The 17,966-nt window shown below is 45.0% G+C and overlaps 1 protein-coding gene across 5 annotated transcripts in view; it reads right to left on the minus strand.

Moving 5' to 3' along the window:
* LOC143315931 (transmembrane protein 163a) overlaps positions 1-17,966 on the minus strand; it is a 44,704-nt gene that overhangs the window by 5,314 nt on the left and 21,424 nt on the right. For all 5 annotated transcript variants that reach the window (XM_076723513.1, XM_076723515.1, XM_076723514.1 and 2 more), the window contains 5 exons: positions 15,621-15,988; positions 14,202-14,321; positions 7,529-7,572; positions 7,338-7,429; positions 4,145-4,241 (listed from right to left, as the gene is read on the minus strand). In XM_076723513.1, coding sequence (XP_076579628.1) covers positions 4,145-4,241; positions 7,338-7,429; positions 7,529-7,572; positions 14,202-14,321; positions 15,621-15,828 — 561 coding nt within the window. In that variant the 5' untranslated portion in view covers positions 15,829-15,988. The remainder of the gene's footprint in view (positions 1-4,144; positions 4,242-7,337; positions 7,430-7,528; positions 7,573-14,201; positions 14,322-15,620; positions 15,989-17,966) is intronic.

The raw sequence follows: 17,966 nt of genomic DNA on the forward strand, positions 1-17,966 counted from the left end.
ATTGCCAGTCAGAGTGTGGATATTATTGGTACATGATCAGATCCAGCAGAGGTCAGATGTGGTGTTCCACAGGGATCAACCCTGGGCCCCTTTTTTTTCTTAATACATGCACACTCTATGAAATCTGCAGCTGACTGTCAGCTTCTTTCACATTCTGATGCTTCAGGTATGTTTGTAACCTTTCTCAAACCACATTAGGTGGTTTACTTCATCAAAATGCATCCAATAAATCTATGATTCACAATTGTCCAGAGGTCTGGTGCCTTTTTTAACTCTTTCTAAGCATCAACAGGCCGGTGTGTCACAAGTCGACTTTCGTTTGAGCCCACAGTGAAGCAGAAGTGCAGCAGCCTTTGTGATTATCATGATTTGGGGGTGATCAGGACCAACATGGACAGAAGTTATGTTCATCTCTTGTTTGGTTTACTTCTTTTTTCTCCTTTCCTTTTTGGTAAACTGCACATTTCCTGTAGTGGTGGCACTGCTGTTCTTTTAATGTGACCAGCAAACCCTCTTGGGAGCCTTATTGAGAAAATAACACAGACCGCAGTCACTTGGTTATTTTGGAAAACTCTGCGTCCAGTAAGCTGACATGAGAGATGGCATGGGAAATCCCACCATGTGACCTTCTAATCAACATTCAAAGAGGCTGAGCTGGCCTGTTGGCCCATGGGAGAGGGAAACGCTCACACACACACACACACACACACACACACACACACACACACACGAATGGGAGGTAGAGGTCATGACAAACAGATCCTGCCCACAGTGCTTGACCTTTCCATTTGACAACCACAGATCCTGGTGCAGAATATTAAAATGGTTCTCACTCTTCCTCTGTTCTTTAGAGGGAATGCGTCGGGGGGGCATTTATAATAACTTGGAGGTGGAGAGACCAAAATGGAACCGACAGAGCAGATAGAAAGAACAATGCAAATCACTTCTCCATGCATTAAAATGGAAGAAAAGTAAAACTACAGTGGCATCATTCAGTCTGAACGTTCAGGTCTGGTGGTGTAAATGCGTTTGAGCACACAGCTGGAGGCAGAAAAGCCTGAAACTGACACATCTGTCTGCACAAAACCAAATCCATGAAGGAATAGTTTGACATTTAGGAAAAGACAGTTATTCTTTCAGGATCGCTCCTGTCTGTGTGGGAAATATGAAGCTGGAGCCGACAGCCAGTGATTGGATTTCAGAGTCCAGAGGTCCAGAGCTCACTGCAGCCCTTCAAATTAATCAAAACTATTAAAAAAAAAAAAAAAAACAGCTGGGACGCAAAACCAGTGTTGAAATGCTTGTATGAGGACTACAGCTTCGTTTTGGATGCTAACTGACATTAATTGGGCTCAGAGGACCACTGGAGCAGGAACAGTCAGGTGTCAAAAAGCAAACATCCTCTTCCTCATGTTTCCTCCTCCTCTCCCCTCTCTCTCTTCCTCTATCCTCCTCTGCCTCTCTTTCTCCCCACAGCATACCGAAGCAGCTGCTTAGCTTATTAACATTTCAGAGCAAACGGAAGGAGAAGGAGGCGGTGAAAATAAACCTTATTTCCACTATCGGCACACTGAGGAGGGCTGTGAAGCGTACACGAGCTATTTATAAGTCCACCTGTGATGCACCAGCAGCTGGTGTGGTTGAAGCAGAGTGTGTGACAGCAGAGGAGCAGGTCGACTCAGAAAAACACAATCTGTCTGCCTCGCCGCTCCCACAGTCTGCCCTTGTTTATGCTTTGGTGCTCACTGTCAGTCAGGCCCGTCTCTGCCTCGCTGCGAGCGCAGACGAGTCGACGGGAAACATAGCGGGTCCAGGAAATCAATAAAAGATTTCAAAACTTTTTCCATTCCTGAGCCTGAGGGAGGTGCAAAGGCTATTTGAATCTCTGCATATCTCATCTCGGTATATTTTTGCTCCTGCTGATCCAAGGCTACGATGATTAAAGCGCATGCAGCTCTGCTGATGCTCCACGCCAATCTCCAAATCTGACCAGAACAGTGTGTGCGGTCGCTAATACTATGACCACAAACTCGGTGAATCATTAGAACTCCCAAAAACAGCAAATAAACACAAACATCAGCTAAATCATGCAATCTGTCATCCTACAAAGCAGTTTTCTTCTTTCTTCCAGCACACCACCAACAAAACCACATCCCACGTCCTTCCACATGTAATAAATACTTCAGCAACATTTACCCTATTATGAATGATTATTATTATTAGCATCATCATCATCATCATCAGTGTCATTGTCAGTCTTAAGTAAAACACCTTACTCGTGATATTGTTTCTCCAAGGCATGTGATTAAAAAGCACTTTTCCAAACATAGGTGTGCTTACATTGACTTAGTTTTGAAACAGTTGTTAGCATTTCGACGCCTACTTATTAAAACAGCCCCGGAGCTGCACAGAAGACGCAGCTCATTCTATAAAGCACGGAGTCATTCAGGTGAAGCTCCAACAGACAGCAACTATTCACTTTCTCCAAACTACACCCAGGTGAATCAGCTCGCGGAGCTGAAGTGGAAAGAGGCAGTGAAGGGCCGAACAGCAACAATCTCTCTTCAGTCACAATGTTTCCGTATTTCCTCCTCATCCTCATCGTGTTCAGATCCTCTACAGCGTTTCGACGGAGATTGCCCAGCAACAGGGTGATGAAGCTATTTTGGGAAGTGAGATTGCTCCTGAGTCTTCACTCCTGAGATTTGTGACATTCCTCAGCAAAACGTTGTCTCACACACATCCGCACACAACGTTAACGGAGTTAAACTGACCTAATCTGATTGAGTCTGCAAATCATGTTTCTGTGTCGACACGTCGACGCTGCCGTGCGGTCGTTTGGCTGTTTTTCAGTCCACCTTGTCCTTAAACATCGATCCACCTTTGACCAAAGATTGTTTGGTTGGAAAGTTTCAGCAAATTATTTGAAAAATAAAATATTTTGCCTGGTTTGGGTAAAAAAAAGGGATGTTTTTCTTTACTTAAGATGAGATTTTTGTATATTCAGTCAAAGCTGTTTAACATGATATTTACTGCATTTAAAGGTTAGAAAGCTGATAGTGGGTCAATACAATGTGACAACTGGACACAAGCAAAAAAACAAGTTTAGAGCATCTGTTGTCCTCTTTGTGATGAATCTGCATGACCTGCGCGACCCCCCCCCCACCCCCCCACCCCCCCAACTAAAGAATATGAAAGACTCTGTGACAGCCAGTGTTGCAGCACTACAGCACGTCCGAGCTGCAGCTTGAAGCCTTGATGAAATTTAATTAAAAGCAAATCATCTAGATTCGATTTATGATTTCTGAAGCCTGCCACCTGCTCAGTGTTGTAACACTGAGCTGCTCGTTCGAGACTGGAAACCCTCCTCTTCGCTGTCTGAACAACCAGTCCCCCAGCAGCCGGCGCCACGTGACGGGCGTAGCTGGAAATGCGCTGTCTGATCGGACGCACTGCCAGTTCAAAGGCCAAGAGAGGACAGAAAAGCCACGTTAGATCTGCAGCGTCACGTACAGAACAGCCTGCGTGTTGTTTGTCTTGGACGCTGAGAGGTACACTCAGATTTTGAGAAGATATTATTAGATGCAGGCACAAAGTCAACAGGGCTTTTTTGGATTCTCAGTGAAATCCTCGTCTCTGGCAGACTGGTGGTCTTCCAGCGGGGACATCAGACGAGTCCTGGCTACACAAAGCGGTCATTACTATCTGGCCAAGCTTTAAAAATAGCCAGAAACTCCACTGAAAACAAAATCTGATTATAAACCAAACCTTTGGCTTAAATTCTGCATCCTGACCTCAGAGAGAGGGACGCGACCGTCGCGTGACCCTGTTTAACTGCTCAGCTGACAGCAATACAGCTGTCCTAATGTACCACAGCCCGTTAATGTGTTTAGGGTTTTTTTTCTCTCAGCGTTAAATTGATAACATAATCTGTCCCATATGGTGGATGCTTTAATCCAAAACTCTCCTCCATCTCTAGTCTGAGTCAAATTCTCACCCCTGCACCACATTCAGAGCCTTTTCCTGCTCCTCCTGACGTTCACTCTCATCTCGTCTTATCGACTCTTTTTCGTGCACATTTTCATGCAGCCTTTTCAGCTCTGTTTAAATCTGGCTTTTGTGTTGCTGCTCTGTGATTTCTTACCACTTCAGGGAGCAGCTTGGTGGCCAGGTCGTGGATGGCCTTGCCCAGAATGCACAGGGACGACAGGATGAAAATCACGCCCAGGATGACGCAGGCTCTGCAGACAAAGGGAAAGAGAAGCAATATACAGTGTTGATACTCATTAGCAGTCGAGATTGTGTTGCAGAAAGCCAGCAGGAACCACCTGCTCTCTTTTAGCACCAGCAAGTGTGACCAGAGAGAAAATGACAACAAGCTTGTGAAGCCGAGGTTTCTTCTTTTGGATTATTCCTTCCGGAGAGTCGACCCTGACGCTGATAACCAGGATCGCTAATGAAAGTGGTACAAAACTGCTTTCTGTCGGGTCAAACCGTTTTTAAAAATACTGGGGTCAGCACCACTCTTAATGGAAGTCCCTTTAACATGGAGGCCTCCTGAAGTAATTCAAATTCCCAAATCATCTTGTCTGTGTGAGCATGTTAGCATGTCGCTTACATTAGCATTTCACAGCCTCACAGAGCTGCTAGCACGGCTAAAACTACATTTTCCTGTGAGCCGACAACACTGCTGAATGACAGATAACTGTGTTACACTGATGAGCAGAGCGAAGGCTTCTTTGGAAGCATCAGATGTCCCTTAAAAACCTTCACCCAATTAACAAAGTCTAGAGGGAGACAACAAGCAACTGGAGCATATGCCCTCGTCACGCATGGCTACGAGAGTGTGTTCAGTTCTGAAGGCTGCTCTCGAGTCACACTTGGTGTCCTGGGTTTTGACCGGATGGGGTAACCAAGGCCACACCCAACATCCCTCTAGGAAGTGCACAGCAGGACACCCCCCTCCATCACACACACTGTGGGAGCACTGGGTCCCCTCTAACAGGCCCCCTGTTGTTTCCCACAAACGGTGTAAAAATGACAGCAGCGCCTCAGTCTCACCTCAGCAACAGCCATGTGAATAAAGGCGTTTCTACCTCAAAAAGGCTCCGTGTCTCATTTGAGAACAAAACTCCGTAATTCGTCTTGTCTTGACATCTCAGCCTTGTTACCTTGGCAACCGCTCTGTACACGGGCATCACTATTCAGCCACATCTCCTCCATCAAACGCAGACGGATCAAAAAATTAAGAAGAATGATATCGATTCTCTGGTCGTGTGTCAGTAGTCGTCTCGCTTAGTCTGCTGGAAGCCACAAGCAGTCAAACAAACAAACACACAAACAAACAAACAAACAAACGGTGCTACGCTAGAAGTGCCTACAAATGATCAGCACATACAGTACATCTCTCTCTCTCTCTCTATATCATGCATCCATGTGTCGGGTTGTTTTAGTAGCTTGCAGGTGATTCTCACATCATCAGCGTGTTAACAGTGTGTGTGTGCGTGTGAACCAAGAGGAAGCCTGATCTCTCCGTGAAGCCAATTACTGGCTGAGCAGCTTCCTGAACCCTGTCCGAATTCTCCAATTAGCTGATGAAATGACATGTGGATGTTTTATTGTGAAGATTCAACGCTCTTGTGCATCTTTCAAATGTGCAGCTGATCTCGAGCCAGCTGGTGAGCGACTTCAAAGTAAGCTGTACAATACAGTTTGTTCATTTTAACGATCCTGGATCACAGTCTTTATCTTACAAACTGCATCTGAATTGATAAGCAATAAAACAGGCTACACCCTCTCTCACACCAACACTCTCAGGGGTTTTACTGCTGCAGTCGTTGGTGTGGTGTGACCAGCAGCACTCGGAGGTTTCATGTGAAACAAGCTGGAAATTATTGTGTAACTGATTCTCCCTCAAAGCTCACGGATGAACGTAGCAGATCGAGTTTTATTCATGCTTCTTAAGGAGGAAATTCACATTTCTGGTTAAAATACAGTGTTAGCCAACGTTTAAAAAGCTGTTTTTCAGCTCTCTGTCAGACACATTTTTCTCCTCGCCTCCAAGGCTAATACCGTTGGCTCTAGCTCTGTACTGAATGGAGAGACATCAGAGAGCTAAGAGAGGACAGTGAAAGACTGTCCTGTATGTCAAACGATTCTTTTAACCGTCGGTGTCGTCTGTTCACGCTGCAGCCTGGTCAGGGATGTGTGGCCAAACAGGTCTGAACGTTTTTCTGCTCTTCAGAGAAATGCTGCTCACCAACCGCTAACAGATAATTGGATCGATAGTTGAATTAATGTGTCTTCTGTCTGTGTTTCTGTCTCATCTCCAGAGGACGGGATCTCATCTGTCGTCCCTCCACCAATTAGCAGTCGCTCCTCTGTGTGTGTGTGTGTGTGTGTGTGTGTTGAGACGGACAGATTCACTGTATGAATCTACCAGATGCTCTGACAGTACGGGCAGAGACGGTGACAATTTTCTCTCATCTGATTCATCCAGTAACAGATGCTTTTGTTTTGCTTGAATTTCATTTGTTGTCGCCTGCTCGCTGCCATCATGGTGACCATTCAACAGACTCTGAAAAGCCCACCCGACCTAGACACACACACACACACACACACACACACACACACACAAACAAACACACACACACACACAAACACACACACCATTCTAAGCCAGGTACAGATAAAGCGTGAGGCGCCTGCCGGTGATCGGTCCCAGTGGGCCGAGGCTGACAAAGCTGAAGAGATCTGCTGTTTGACACACGTCCCCACAGGACAAAGCAGACCACACACACACACACACACACACACACACACACACACACACGAGACACTGTGGACACATTGAAATGGATTTCATCACATTTCTGAGTTTGTTTGGTCCGAGTGGAATTAAACCCTTAACAACACGCTGCAGCAACAACAACTGCAGAGGGTCTGATCATCAGACTTTAACACAAGGAAATGACACAAACAACATTATTTGTATGAAATACAAAATAACAAAAATTAAAAATGGGCAGTATACAAAGAACACCAGGCAATCCAATTCTGTGATAACCATAAATATGTCAATGCTTGGCTCACTTTTTGGTGATTAAGTGTATATCTTGGTCTTAGTGCACATCATACAGGGCCAGTTTGTTTTTAATTGCTAATACATACTTGTGCAAGCTATCATTAAATATTCTGTATCATTCCCTATTGAGCATTTAGCGGTTTTAATGCCTTGAATGATTTAAAACTTCTCAGACACCCAAAGCTGACAGTGACGTACATCTGGATTTGAAACCAGGTCAGATTTGATCTGTGTGACAGGCGATTGTGCTTACATGTATTCGCGGTGTGCGGAGTGGACAGCTGCGGCGTTGCTGTACCGCCACAGTACGATGACCGAGGACAACACATCCAGCGTGGCATCAAACTGCAGAATGAAAAGAAAAAGCACTTTGACACTCGCTTCACGTTTTACAGTGTTAGCCATCATAGCTTTAGTGAAGTGGAGGCTTTACAGGCGACTTACAGCAAATCCAAAAGCTGAGGCGCTGTGGCGCATGATGGAAACAGCTAGAAAGAAAACAGAGAGAGAGAGAGTGAGGCTCTGAACAACAAGCAACAGAGACACAATCTTCTTCACGTGTTTGCGGTCAGTGATATTGATGCAGAACGTATTCACAGTGGAAGAAAAGTCAGCGCATCGTTTGTTTGATCTTTGATCGTCCAGTGTGCAGTCATGAACAGACATGAATTATTCTGCTTGTTATGTCACATGAATGTTAGCACCAAGTCTCCTGCTGTAGTGCACTTCCCATACTCAGTCACATGCAGCAGCCTGCTCACTGGAGATGTGTTATAGCTCCACTTACAGACATTAAAACACAAAGATGAAAGTCTTTTTTGCAGAACACTGACAGCACGATGAACATTTCCTGCCACTGTCTGTGCACATGAACAAATAAAGGCGGACTGCTGCCAAATAACAATATCAATCTGGAGGATCCCTCGTTGACTGGGTCCTTTCCTGTTTAACCACACTGATGGTTGCTTAGCATGTATGTCCACAGGTGCATTTTTATGAGGAATTGCTTGTCTTCTGTCTATTAGTTTGCGCACCAACCTGCCAAACATGATCAGCAGCATTTTGTCGACTGAAGAAATCGAGTTATCAGCGTACGACGTGCCTGTTTTGGCCTTATGACAGAGAGCTGTAGTTGTGCTGAAAACAAACATTGAGACAGAACTGTGTGCAACCAATCCGCCTGCAATGGGAGGGAATGAGGAGAGAAGGAAGGAGAGACAAAGGAGAGAAAGATGCAGATAGATAGAGAGGGGAGGAATCCTCTCCTCTCCTCCTCGGTTTATTTTTAGCAAGACTCACTGGGGGCCAGCAACTCGCCTCAGCCCTGCATGCAGAAACACAGCACTGTGCGAGATCTCTTCCTCTGTCGCTCATTTTATTTTGCTGCAAGAATACCAAGATGAGTTCTTCCTGCATCTACCTCCCCCTTTCCCCCCTTCCTCTCCTCCTGCGCCCCCCCCCCAAGCTCCCCTCTTTCCCCTCTTTCTTCACCCTCTCTTTCGCTGCCTTTATTGTTTCATCTACATTCAGGTGCTCTGTCTGGGCTGAAGGTGCAATCATCCTCTTTCCCAGACCAAAATGAAAGCAGGAGTGAATGCTGCCTTCACGTGCTTCTGCAAACACGTAACACACATGTGGACGACCCTTGAATACAGATGAGTCAGTGGGATTTTTTTATGATTCCAGAGATCTGCAGAGATGCAGCATTGGGAGCAGCGACAAACACTGAATGCAAAAATGATCTAGAAAAGAACTTTTGGTCAATTTCACAAAGAGTCACACACAAATCCTGACAAGCCTGCTGTTTGATTTGGAAAATGCAGTCAGACCACAACCACCTGTTTCAATACAGGAATCCATCTCACAGGACGGATTATTTCTGACAAAAGGAGTTTGTGTAATATGCGAAACTGATGGCAAAAAAGCTTCGAAACAAGGCGACAGGAGCAGAATCCGGCACATCATCCTCCCTCCAAGCTTTAGTATGCAGCTCAAGTTCATGTTCGCCAACGAAATATTCAACGATTTCAACTGTTAAAGGTGGAGGCTCAAATGAAAACAGCATTTTAACTGGTCCCAGCGTCCATTAAAGCAAGATTAGACTGGCACAGATTTACCCTGATGATGCAGACAGCTGTGACAAATGCTCCCAACTGTGCTGTTTGAAAACAAGATTAAATTACTGTTCAAGATGGACAAACACGCTGAAATGTCAATCTTCCATCAGTCTTTTCCTAAATTAAATACAGTATATTAAAAAAAAAAGGCTTGGTGCTTGTTTGGTTTTTGCTTTAATGTGATGTTCAAATATTTCCTGGTAAACATTTACGAATAATGGATGATGAAAGGAGTGAAACTTCTGTACACTGCATGTGTGAGATGAAAACAGATCAAACCATGTGACATGCTTACCCTCCTCTTTAAACATACAGTAGATCAGTAGATCTCAGTGTGGGAGCAGACGTATGATACAGCAAACAGAACCTGACAGCAGTTCAAATGAAAGTAAACAGAGAGGGAGGGACTGTGCAGACACTGAAGTGTCACACATCCACCAGGGCTGACATGACAAGGAGAAAGTCTTTTGTTTAAATGTGGAGGTCTTGTGGAGGCGCGTATGTGTGAGCACCAAAAACACACGGCAGAGCTTCTGTGTTTCATTCTAAAACCATCTGCTCCGTCATTGAGCAAAGTTTCATTCTTCAGATGGCTGAAAAAACTTTCCTCACTGTCATCACCGCTGCGAATTTTGCTATTTTATCTGATTTTTCATCTCCTTTGGGATGGAAACCTCACAGATTTCCCCCTATAACACCGTCAGCTGGTGGTCCACATCCAGAAACGTACGTTCCTCCTCCCTCATCGCCTCTTTCCTTCCTTCTTCTCCTCGTTTCTCCCTCATTAGGAGCAGAAGGAAGAAGAAACTGTGTGTAAATGAACATGGGGCGGCACCACACTCGCAAAAGCTGAAAAGCTGAGCCCAGCGACGGCTAATTGGCTCCCAGGAAAGCTGGGTGGGTGTCAGCAGGGACGGAGCTCCAGCATCACACACACACACACACACACACACACACACACACACACACACACAGACACACACACACACAAGGTCTCTCGTCTCTCTTTCTTCCCCCTCCTCCCCCCTTGTCACATCTGACAAGAGAAGCAGGAGAACAGAAGATAAAACACCATCCAAGCTCTGCCGGTTTATTGGCTGTTGCTGGAGCTGCATTATGCATATCAGTGAAACACTTTGTTGTCACGGTTGTTTTTCCAGTTGCTGGACTGATGATGTTTGTCTCACCGTGCTGTTGCAGCAATGCACGCGCCTTGTTATTAAAGCAGCAGCGAGGGACCCGATGACATTTTCATTCATTCACTCAGCTCCGTTCTCCTCGACGACTGAAAACATGAGCTGGAGGTGAAACTCGGATTCGCCCGAAGCCAAACTGGCAACGAATCTGCTTCCGTTTTAACGAGACAGGGCAGTTTAGACGATGATCATTTTTTAAATACAGCCCAGTCAAGCTGCTCAGTCTAAATGAAAGGACAAAAATGAGTTTCCAGTCAGATTGAGCACCACTGGCTCTGTCCAAATCTTAAAAATCTGCCTACCAGCACCTCTAAAACTCACAGATTAATATTATGTCTTGGCTTAAGCATAAAAACAACAAGCTATGTGCTGTTATGTGGGAGTTATGAGCGGAGACAGGCGCTAAGCTAATTGCCTGCTGGCTCTGGCTTTGCATTTACCCTCCAGACATGAGAACAGCATCAATCTTCTCGTCTAACTCCTGGCAACAAAATGTCAAACTTCTCCTTTAACTGAATTGGAGCCAGTTGAGTGAGGAATCAGTGTACAGTCCTTAACTGATGTTCTCTAACAGTTTAATGTCTTATTCATTCTCTGTGGACAAACTGGCACCAGTCAATGGGAGTCACTCACATTTCAGACTGGACTAAAACCTCAATGTCAAATCAAGTTAATCGTTACTCACACAGCCCAGTGTGACAAATCACACTTTGCCTCAAGAGATTTTGTGGCTCAGTGTGTAAAAAGCGAAACTGGAAATCTCCACTCATGTGTTGAACTGACGCCCATCCTGCCCTCATATGCTCACACGCTGTGAAGCTTCAAGCTGCACCTGCTCGCCCGTAACAAGATTCACACACACTCACAGATACGTAGGAGTGTTCGTCGTGTTTGAGTGATGCTAATGTTTTACAGGGTGTGTTACCCAGCCGCTATCATTCTGTCAATATGAAGTGCTGACGGGGAATGACCACACTGACACCCTGCAGGGCGCCGACAGGGCGGCTCTGCGTCCCTCAAACCCAGCGTACAAATCACACCATGTCTGCGTTGGATTAATCCTCCTCTGCCTCACCTGGCTCCTTTGTTTCCATCTCCAGCTCTTAAACTATCATGGACGTACGATAAGAACTGAAGAGTAAGACAAACAAACTCTTCCCACAACTGCAGCCCCATGAGAGAGGAGGGTGAGAGAGAGTGAGAGGGAGGGCAGTGTTTCAAAAAGGAGCCATCAGGTGAACTTCATCAGGTAAATGAGGGGTGACAACGAGCGGAAACATGAGGGAAGGACGTGGGTAAATGAAAGAAAAAGGGGATTCCTGCTACAGTACGTTGAATATAAACCCGGTTAGCTTAGCTTATCAAACACTAGCGAGCCTGGCTCTCTCCACCTACCAGCTCCTCTAAAGCTCACTGTTTTATGAATCTGCTTTCTGGTAAAGATATGTCACTTTCAGCTTCAATACCGAAATTCTGCTCTAAAGGCACCGAACATTAGCCAATACCTTCACTGTACACCCTCCTTAACACGTAACCTTAAACAGAAAGCTCAGTTTAGAAACATGTGAAGGTGCAGGTCCAAGTATGGAGATAACAGGCACGAAGGAGGCCACAGTGTGATGCTGACAGCTGGTTTCTCACACAGTTTGCACATTGAAAATGTTCTTATTTGCATTGACGCTCATCAGTGAGGATTTACTTTACATTCAGAACACACTGACTTCTTTCTAAAGAGCCAGTGACAGTTTTATAGATGGCTTGATGAGTGAACACACAACTGGTGCAGTGGAGTGCTGCACCAGTGTCAAACAAACAGGAGGCTACAGGTACAGGAGGGGGAAGGAGGCTTGATTATCAGCTGCAGTCACATAAAATCTAATGTACCGATTGAGCGTTTTCAACACAGAAAAAAATTGAGTCAATCCAGAAATCAATCTGTTGTGAGACTGGAAAATGGTGTGATGTAGTCTTGTACGACTAACATCATTGACTTTTTTATCTACCAAAATGAAGGCAGACGTGACATGAATGTTGTTTCCAACATTTTTGCTCCACAGCACAAAGCATCAGCAGCTGAACCACCAGCAGGGGACTGGATCCTCCAGTCTGCGATGAATCAACGTCCGTCGGAGTGGAGCGCATTAAAGACATGGCTTAAAGCAACTTGACAGATGATAAAGAAGGAAGCTGGGAGACAGGCCTGTCCTGTGCTGCTTCCCTACCGCCGCTAACTTATCAGAACAGGAAGTGGGCAAAGTGTTTGAAACAACATGGACTGAGCTCAGGAAGAGGGTCTGATTTCCCAAACAAGATGTCTCCATCGCTCCGACAAATTGGCTGCTTCGTTAATTTTGCCCCAAGTGGTCAACTTACGCCACGCAGCAACAAATTGAACTCCAATTCTTAATTTCGTCCTCAAACAAGATTAATTATTGAGCGGCTGGATGTTCTTGAGCCCGGCCTGTTTTTCTCCACAGAGGGTCAGAATCCAAATAAAACAATTATTCATGTGTAACAACAGCGGCCCGGTGTGACTGCGGGTCAGACGACTGTTTACAGGAATCACGGCTGCTACATCGGCCTCATTCATCGCTTCCTCTGCTCATTCCTGCAGCTGATTTGCAAGCGGCGCCATGTTTCATTTATGGGCGAGGGCAGGCAAGATGTGACAAGCGATGTGAAAAACACAGCTAATGAGGAAGCCATTGCACGAAAACATGCTCTCAAAAACATTAGATCCAAACTCATGAAGAAAACGAACATGCTATCTGTCCTCAGCATCACAGGAAGCGCTCATATCTCTTTACATCTGTTGAGGTGATCAGCCACACTGCAGCAAAGCTTGTCCTCTTTACTTATGCATCTGTCAAGCACTAATCTGCATTTACTGCAGAGGGGGAGGAAGTACGAGCCGAATCTCGCCGTGTGCGAGGAGTCAGATCTCTGAGAAGAGACTAACAATGTCTGTGACATGTCTGTCATCAAAAATCATCACCTCGAGCTTGTTTTTTTGAAGATCATCTTTATGTTTCTCCACGCCTGTCAACGTCAACATCTAAATAAGCTGCAGGATGGGCCTCCTCATAAAAAACTCTTACATGACCTGAGTTAGACACACAAGTAATTTCTATCTCAAGTTCTACTCAAAGAGAGACACATGCAGAGAGATGACAAAGAAGTAGAGAGGCTGTAGGCGTCTGAGAGACACTCAGCAATAAGCTCTGCCTCTTCTCGATCTCAAAACTAAGACTGAGTCATTGTCTCTGTGCAGGGGTCTCGTCCTTGACGCGCTGAGGTTTGACGGAAAGAGAGACCAGAACGCTCGGGTCAAAGACAGGCACTCCAACTTGTTCTGCCTCTGAAAGACGTAAAACTTGAGGAACAGCAGCGAGACTAAGGGTCGAATTCACACTCTTGACAGCAAAAATCTTCACTGTTGTTTTCTTATCTGAGAGAAACTGTCATTTGAAGCGAAAGCGGTGAGAGGTGAAAGGTTTTGGGGAGGAATGAAACAGGATCTCGGCATGAAGTGTCTGTCGAAGGAGCGGGTTCGCATCAATTGCTCGTCCTTCGTGTTGTCTGTTGGCAAGTACTGTTGTTTAATCAAGCTCTCGGGTGTCACGCTGATCAGCAGGATGTCACGATAATTATCAAACCTGTCCTTCAACTGACGGACCAAACAACAGGCATCAGGATTTCTTTGGATTTGGTTTTGCGTAGGTGTCTTTTGTAGAACGCAGAAAGCATCACATCCTGCGACCTTGAGGATTCATCAAAGGAAACATCAGAAGGAGAGTTACTCACTGAAAGCGACGATGGCCAGGATGATGGTGACCCCGATGGACACCCAGGACACCCACAGAGCTTTCTTGCGGTAACTCTGCGCTTCGTGCGGCTTCAGACGCATGCTGCTCTCCAGAAGACCTGCAGACAAGAGCGCAGGGCACAGTCACCCCAAAATTAACGTTTGTCCTTTTGAGTGGCGCTACAGGTAAAATCAGGGGATCACTAAAGTCAGCAGGGTTCATCCTTCAGGGAACATGATTATCTGTAGTGTTTTTTTAAGTGTTCTGACTGACAAACCAACAGTCCAGCAGTTATTTCAGTGAATCCAAGAGAGAAGTTTGTCTTTTTGGTGGAACAGCTAACAAATCACAGGCATCTGAAATGTGACAAGGGCCCAACAAAACACTGCCTTTTTGACTCAACACTCAATCTACTTTATTGTTTAGCAAATTCCATTTCCAGTCACTTTATTGACTTTATCAACGGATCCTGGTCCCATTTCATAGTATTTCTCTTCTCCAGCGATGACACACTCAGTCTGTCCTCCAGACTCTTAAAAAATCTGTGAGAAATCTGTGACGTAGCTGAAGTTGAATCATGTCTTTCACACCTTCCAAGCTGCTAGTTTCCGTTTTTCTTCACTTTGCTCTTATCATGAACTTGAGAGGCTTAAATGTGCTTGAGTTCTCCATTCAAAGGAACAATGAGTTTCCTTTCACTTCTCTCAGAGTTACAGTAAGGGCAGATTGTTCAAGTACACTCTGGACCAAACCTCTGTTAGTGCCTGAATAACAATCAGGGCTGGGTAGGTTCTTTAAAAATGCATTACAGTGATGAGTCACCTGATCAAAACCCATCAAAGATCCCTACATTCAAAGATAAGTGGCCAAATAATAGAAAGCATCTTTATGATAGTTTAATATCTGATTACAAGGGAGTGTACAGGCAGAGGAAAAAACACACTGCTGTGCCATGCTTAAGATGTGGGACACCTGCGACTGTTTAAATGGCTGCCTGTGGTCCCCAAAGGCAATCCACTCATTAATTCACAAAACCTGTAATCACAGCTCAGTATTTTAGGCAACACATGTCTGACAGAATGAAGACACGCACGCTCTGTAGTCCATGTCTACCTCGCTCTGTAAATAATTCACCATATTGATCGCAGCATTATGGAGTCATCATCAGTCAGATCAGCTCTTTCCCCCACAGTCATTCTTATTTTTGCGCAGTTTGGAACAGCTGGGGGCAAACTATATGAAATAGAGGAGCAGTGATTCTCATCACAGCTGAATGAAAACAAGTGTGCAGAGATTTCCAGGACATGTACAGTAGAACATGCACCGGGCCACTCTACAAGGCATTACGCACAGCGTGCGCTCTGGCGACGGGGCATCCGGTGAATCCGAAACTTTCAACATATTTCACACCGCCTACCTCGGTCCTCTATGCTGTCAGTTATCTTCATCTCCTGGTCCATTTTGAAACCCTCTCCCTGACTTTCTGCGCTGGGCTGCTGCTGTTGCTGCTGCTGCTGTTGCTGCTGGGAGTCCGCCGGCTCGCACTGCCCGTTCACCGCCGTGGGGTCCACTACCACAGCCGGGTCCGGGGCGGCGGTGGAGTCTGGCGGTGTGGAGTCCGTCATCTTCTCGGAGGGTTGCGGTTCCAGTGAGGCACTCCAAAAATGTCACACCTGGACGAGAAGTGCGGGCTTTCGACTTGGGAGAGACCCAGAGACAGAGAGGGAGGGAAGAGGGAGGGAGACTCCTCGCAGGGCTGTAGGTCCAGTTGCGCCAAATTACAGCCTGTAAGGTGAAACAGTACCGGAAATTAGAGGCAGGACTTCAAAACAAACGCCGATTTGTCACCTGAAAAAAATAATGCCAAAATGTGTGTGTGGTTCAAATAGACAATAGATTTGAGCCTTTGGATATAATCTCTAATTATAATTTTAGTCAAAAATGTTCATTATTACGGTCTGCTACCTAAAGTGCTGTAAAAACAAACACAATTTGGGTGATTTACATTTAACTAACTTGAGTAGTTTACTTCATACTAACCTACTGAACTATATTTCCAGGGAGAAATGTACTTTTAACTGCTCTACATTAATTTGACAGCTACAGATGCTAATTAAATGTCAGATTAAATTCCCCATTCAAAACACAACTTAAAATAAAATACCACGCATTGTTATAGATAAGATCCAGTTTGATAATAATAAAAATAATAATCCACTATTACATGTGCTGTCCTAACATTGTGAGCTCGTGATCATAGCAGACAACTTAAGGCTGCAGAAAAAAAGCCTTGTGTTCATGAAATTGAGCAAAGGCATGTTTTATCGCTCATGCATTCAAGTGTTTAATTGTAGGAGGAAGAATGTGTTAGTTTTTAGTTAGTTTTCTTCTCTAACTCAAGAGTTACATAATATGGCTTAAAGTAATATTCTGAACGCAGAACGTTCACTTTTAATTAATCTGAATGTGTACTCAGGCAAAGTAAAAAAGAAATACTTCCATCATCACTAATTAAAGTTTTAAAGGTAAAGTGTGCATAGTTTCCATGAAAGAAACATGCTCGGTATTTATTTTGAAGGTGGTAACCGGTACTAGTATGTGTATGTGCTGACAAACTGGACTGGCGGTCTGGACAAGCAGTAAAAGCAAACATTCACAACAGGCTGCGATTCGCGACGTCGTGAAAAATCTGCACCTGGACTCTAATTACCAATCCCCGTGGAGTCCACGAGACCTGAGTAGGGCGAACCTGCTTGTGCGCCGCGCGCTCTGGTCTGCGCGTTCGCGAGGGGGACACCTATCCCGTGTGGATTAACGAGCTGGCGGACGCGCCGACCGACTGGAATCGTTCCTCACCTGTCACGCGCACTGCTTGACACAGAGCGACGATAAGTCACCTGGAAGGGTTTGGTCTCGTGAGAAGCCACCCATCATTTAGGCTCGTTTACTTTTCTGCAGTCACACCCACAAATGAACATGAATCGTTATTTTCATCATGGGTGGGGGGCGTAATTATCATATTACACAGAGGGAAGTAACGCGATTCCTGTAACGGGTTGCTAAGACACAGAACTCGGCCTGCTTGATAAGCACTCATATGTTATTTTCAAGATTACAACCAATGATATGGTATTTCCAAACCATAAAGCGTCCATTCTGAGTCATGTAAAGTGGATTAACTGAAATGTAAGACTGAAAAACTAAAATAATCATTTCACACGTCGCACTGAAAAACCCTTGTGTGCACACATACAGAGAAATACAGACCGAGCTGGAACATTTAACTGAAGGTTTCTTGTTGCATCGTGCTCACAGACAATAAGGGAGGCAAGAAGAAGATTTTTGCTCGCAGACAGTTGTGCATGCCATCACAACCTCACACACATTCACTAAAAAGGGCAGCAAAATTACACACAAGACGACCTTTGGCATTCATTGTATACAGGCTCATGTTTTTTTGACGTGAGCACAGTTTAAACATTTATCTCCATATCTCTCTCTGAGGATCAAAATTAGGATTTTATCAATTATTTAGCAGGGAAGTATTGTAACTGTGGACAATTGAAGCAAGCAGGTTGATCATGATGTGCACTTTTCTCCCTCAGAGGCATAATGCTCTCAAAATAATCACATTTCAGACTCCACACCCTGGTTACGTTTAGTTATTTGAGAAGATTCTTGTGCAGCAGGTTTATAAACCTACACTTGACATTTATCTTGTTTAATTAGAGCACTTTGGGACTGAGGGAGTTCAGTCGCTCAG

The sequence above is a fragment of the Chaetodon auriga genome, chromosome 23 (assembly GCF_051107435.1).
Source record: "Chaetodon auriga isolate fChaAug3 chromosome 23, fChaAug3.hap1, whole genome shotgun sequence".
Taxonomy (NCBI): Eukaryota; Metazoa; Chordata; class Actinopteri; order Chaetodontiformes; family Chaetodontidae; genus Chaetodon; species Chaetodon auriga.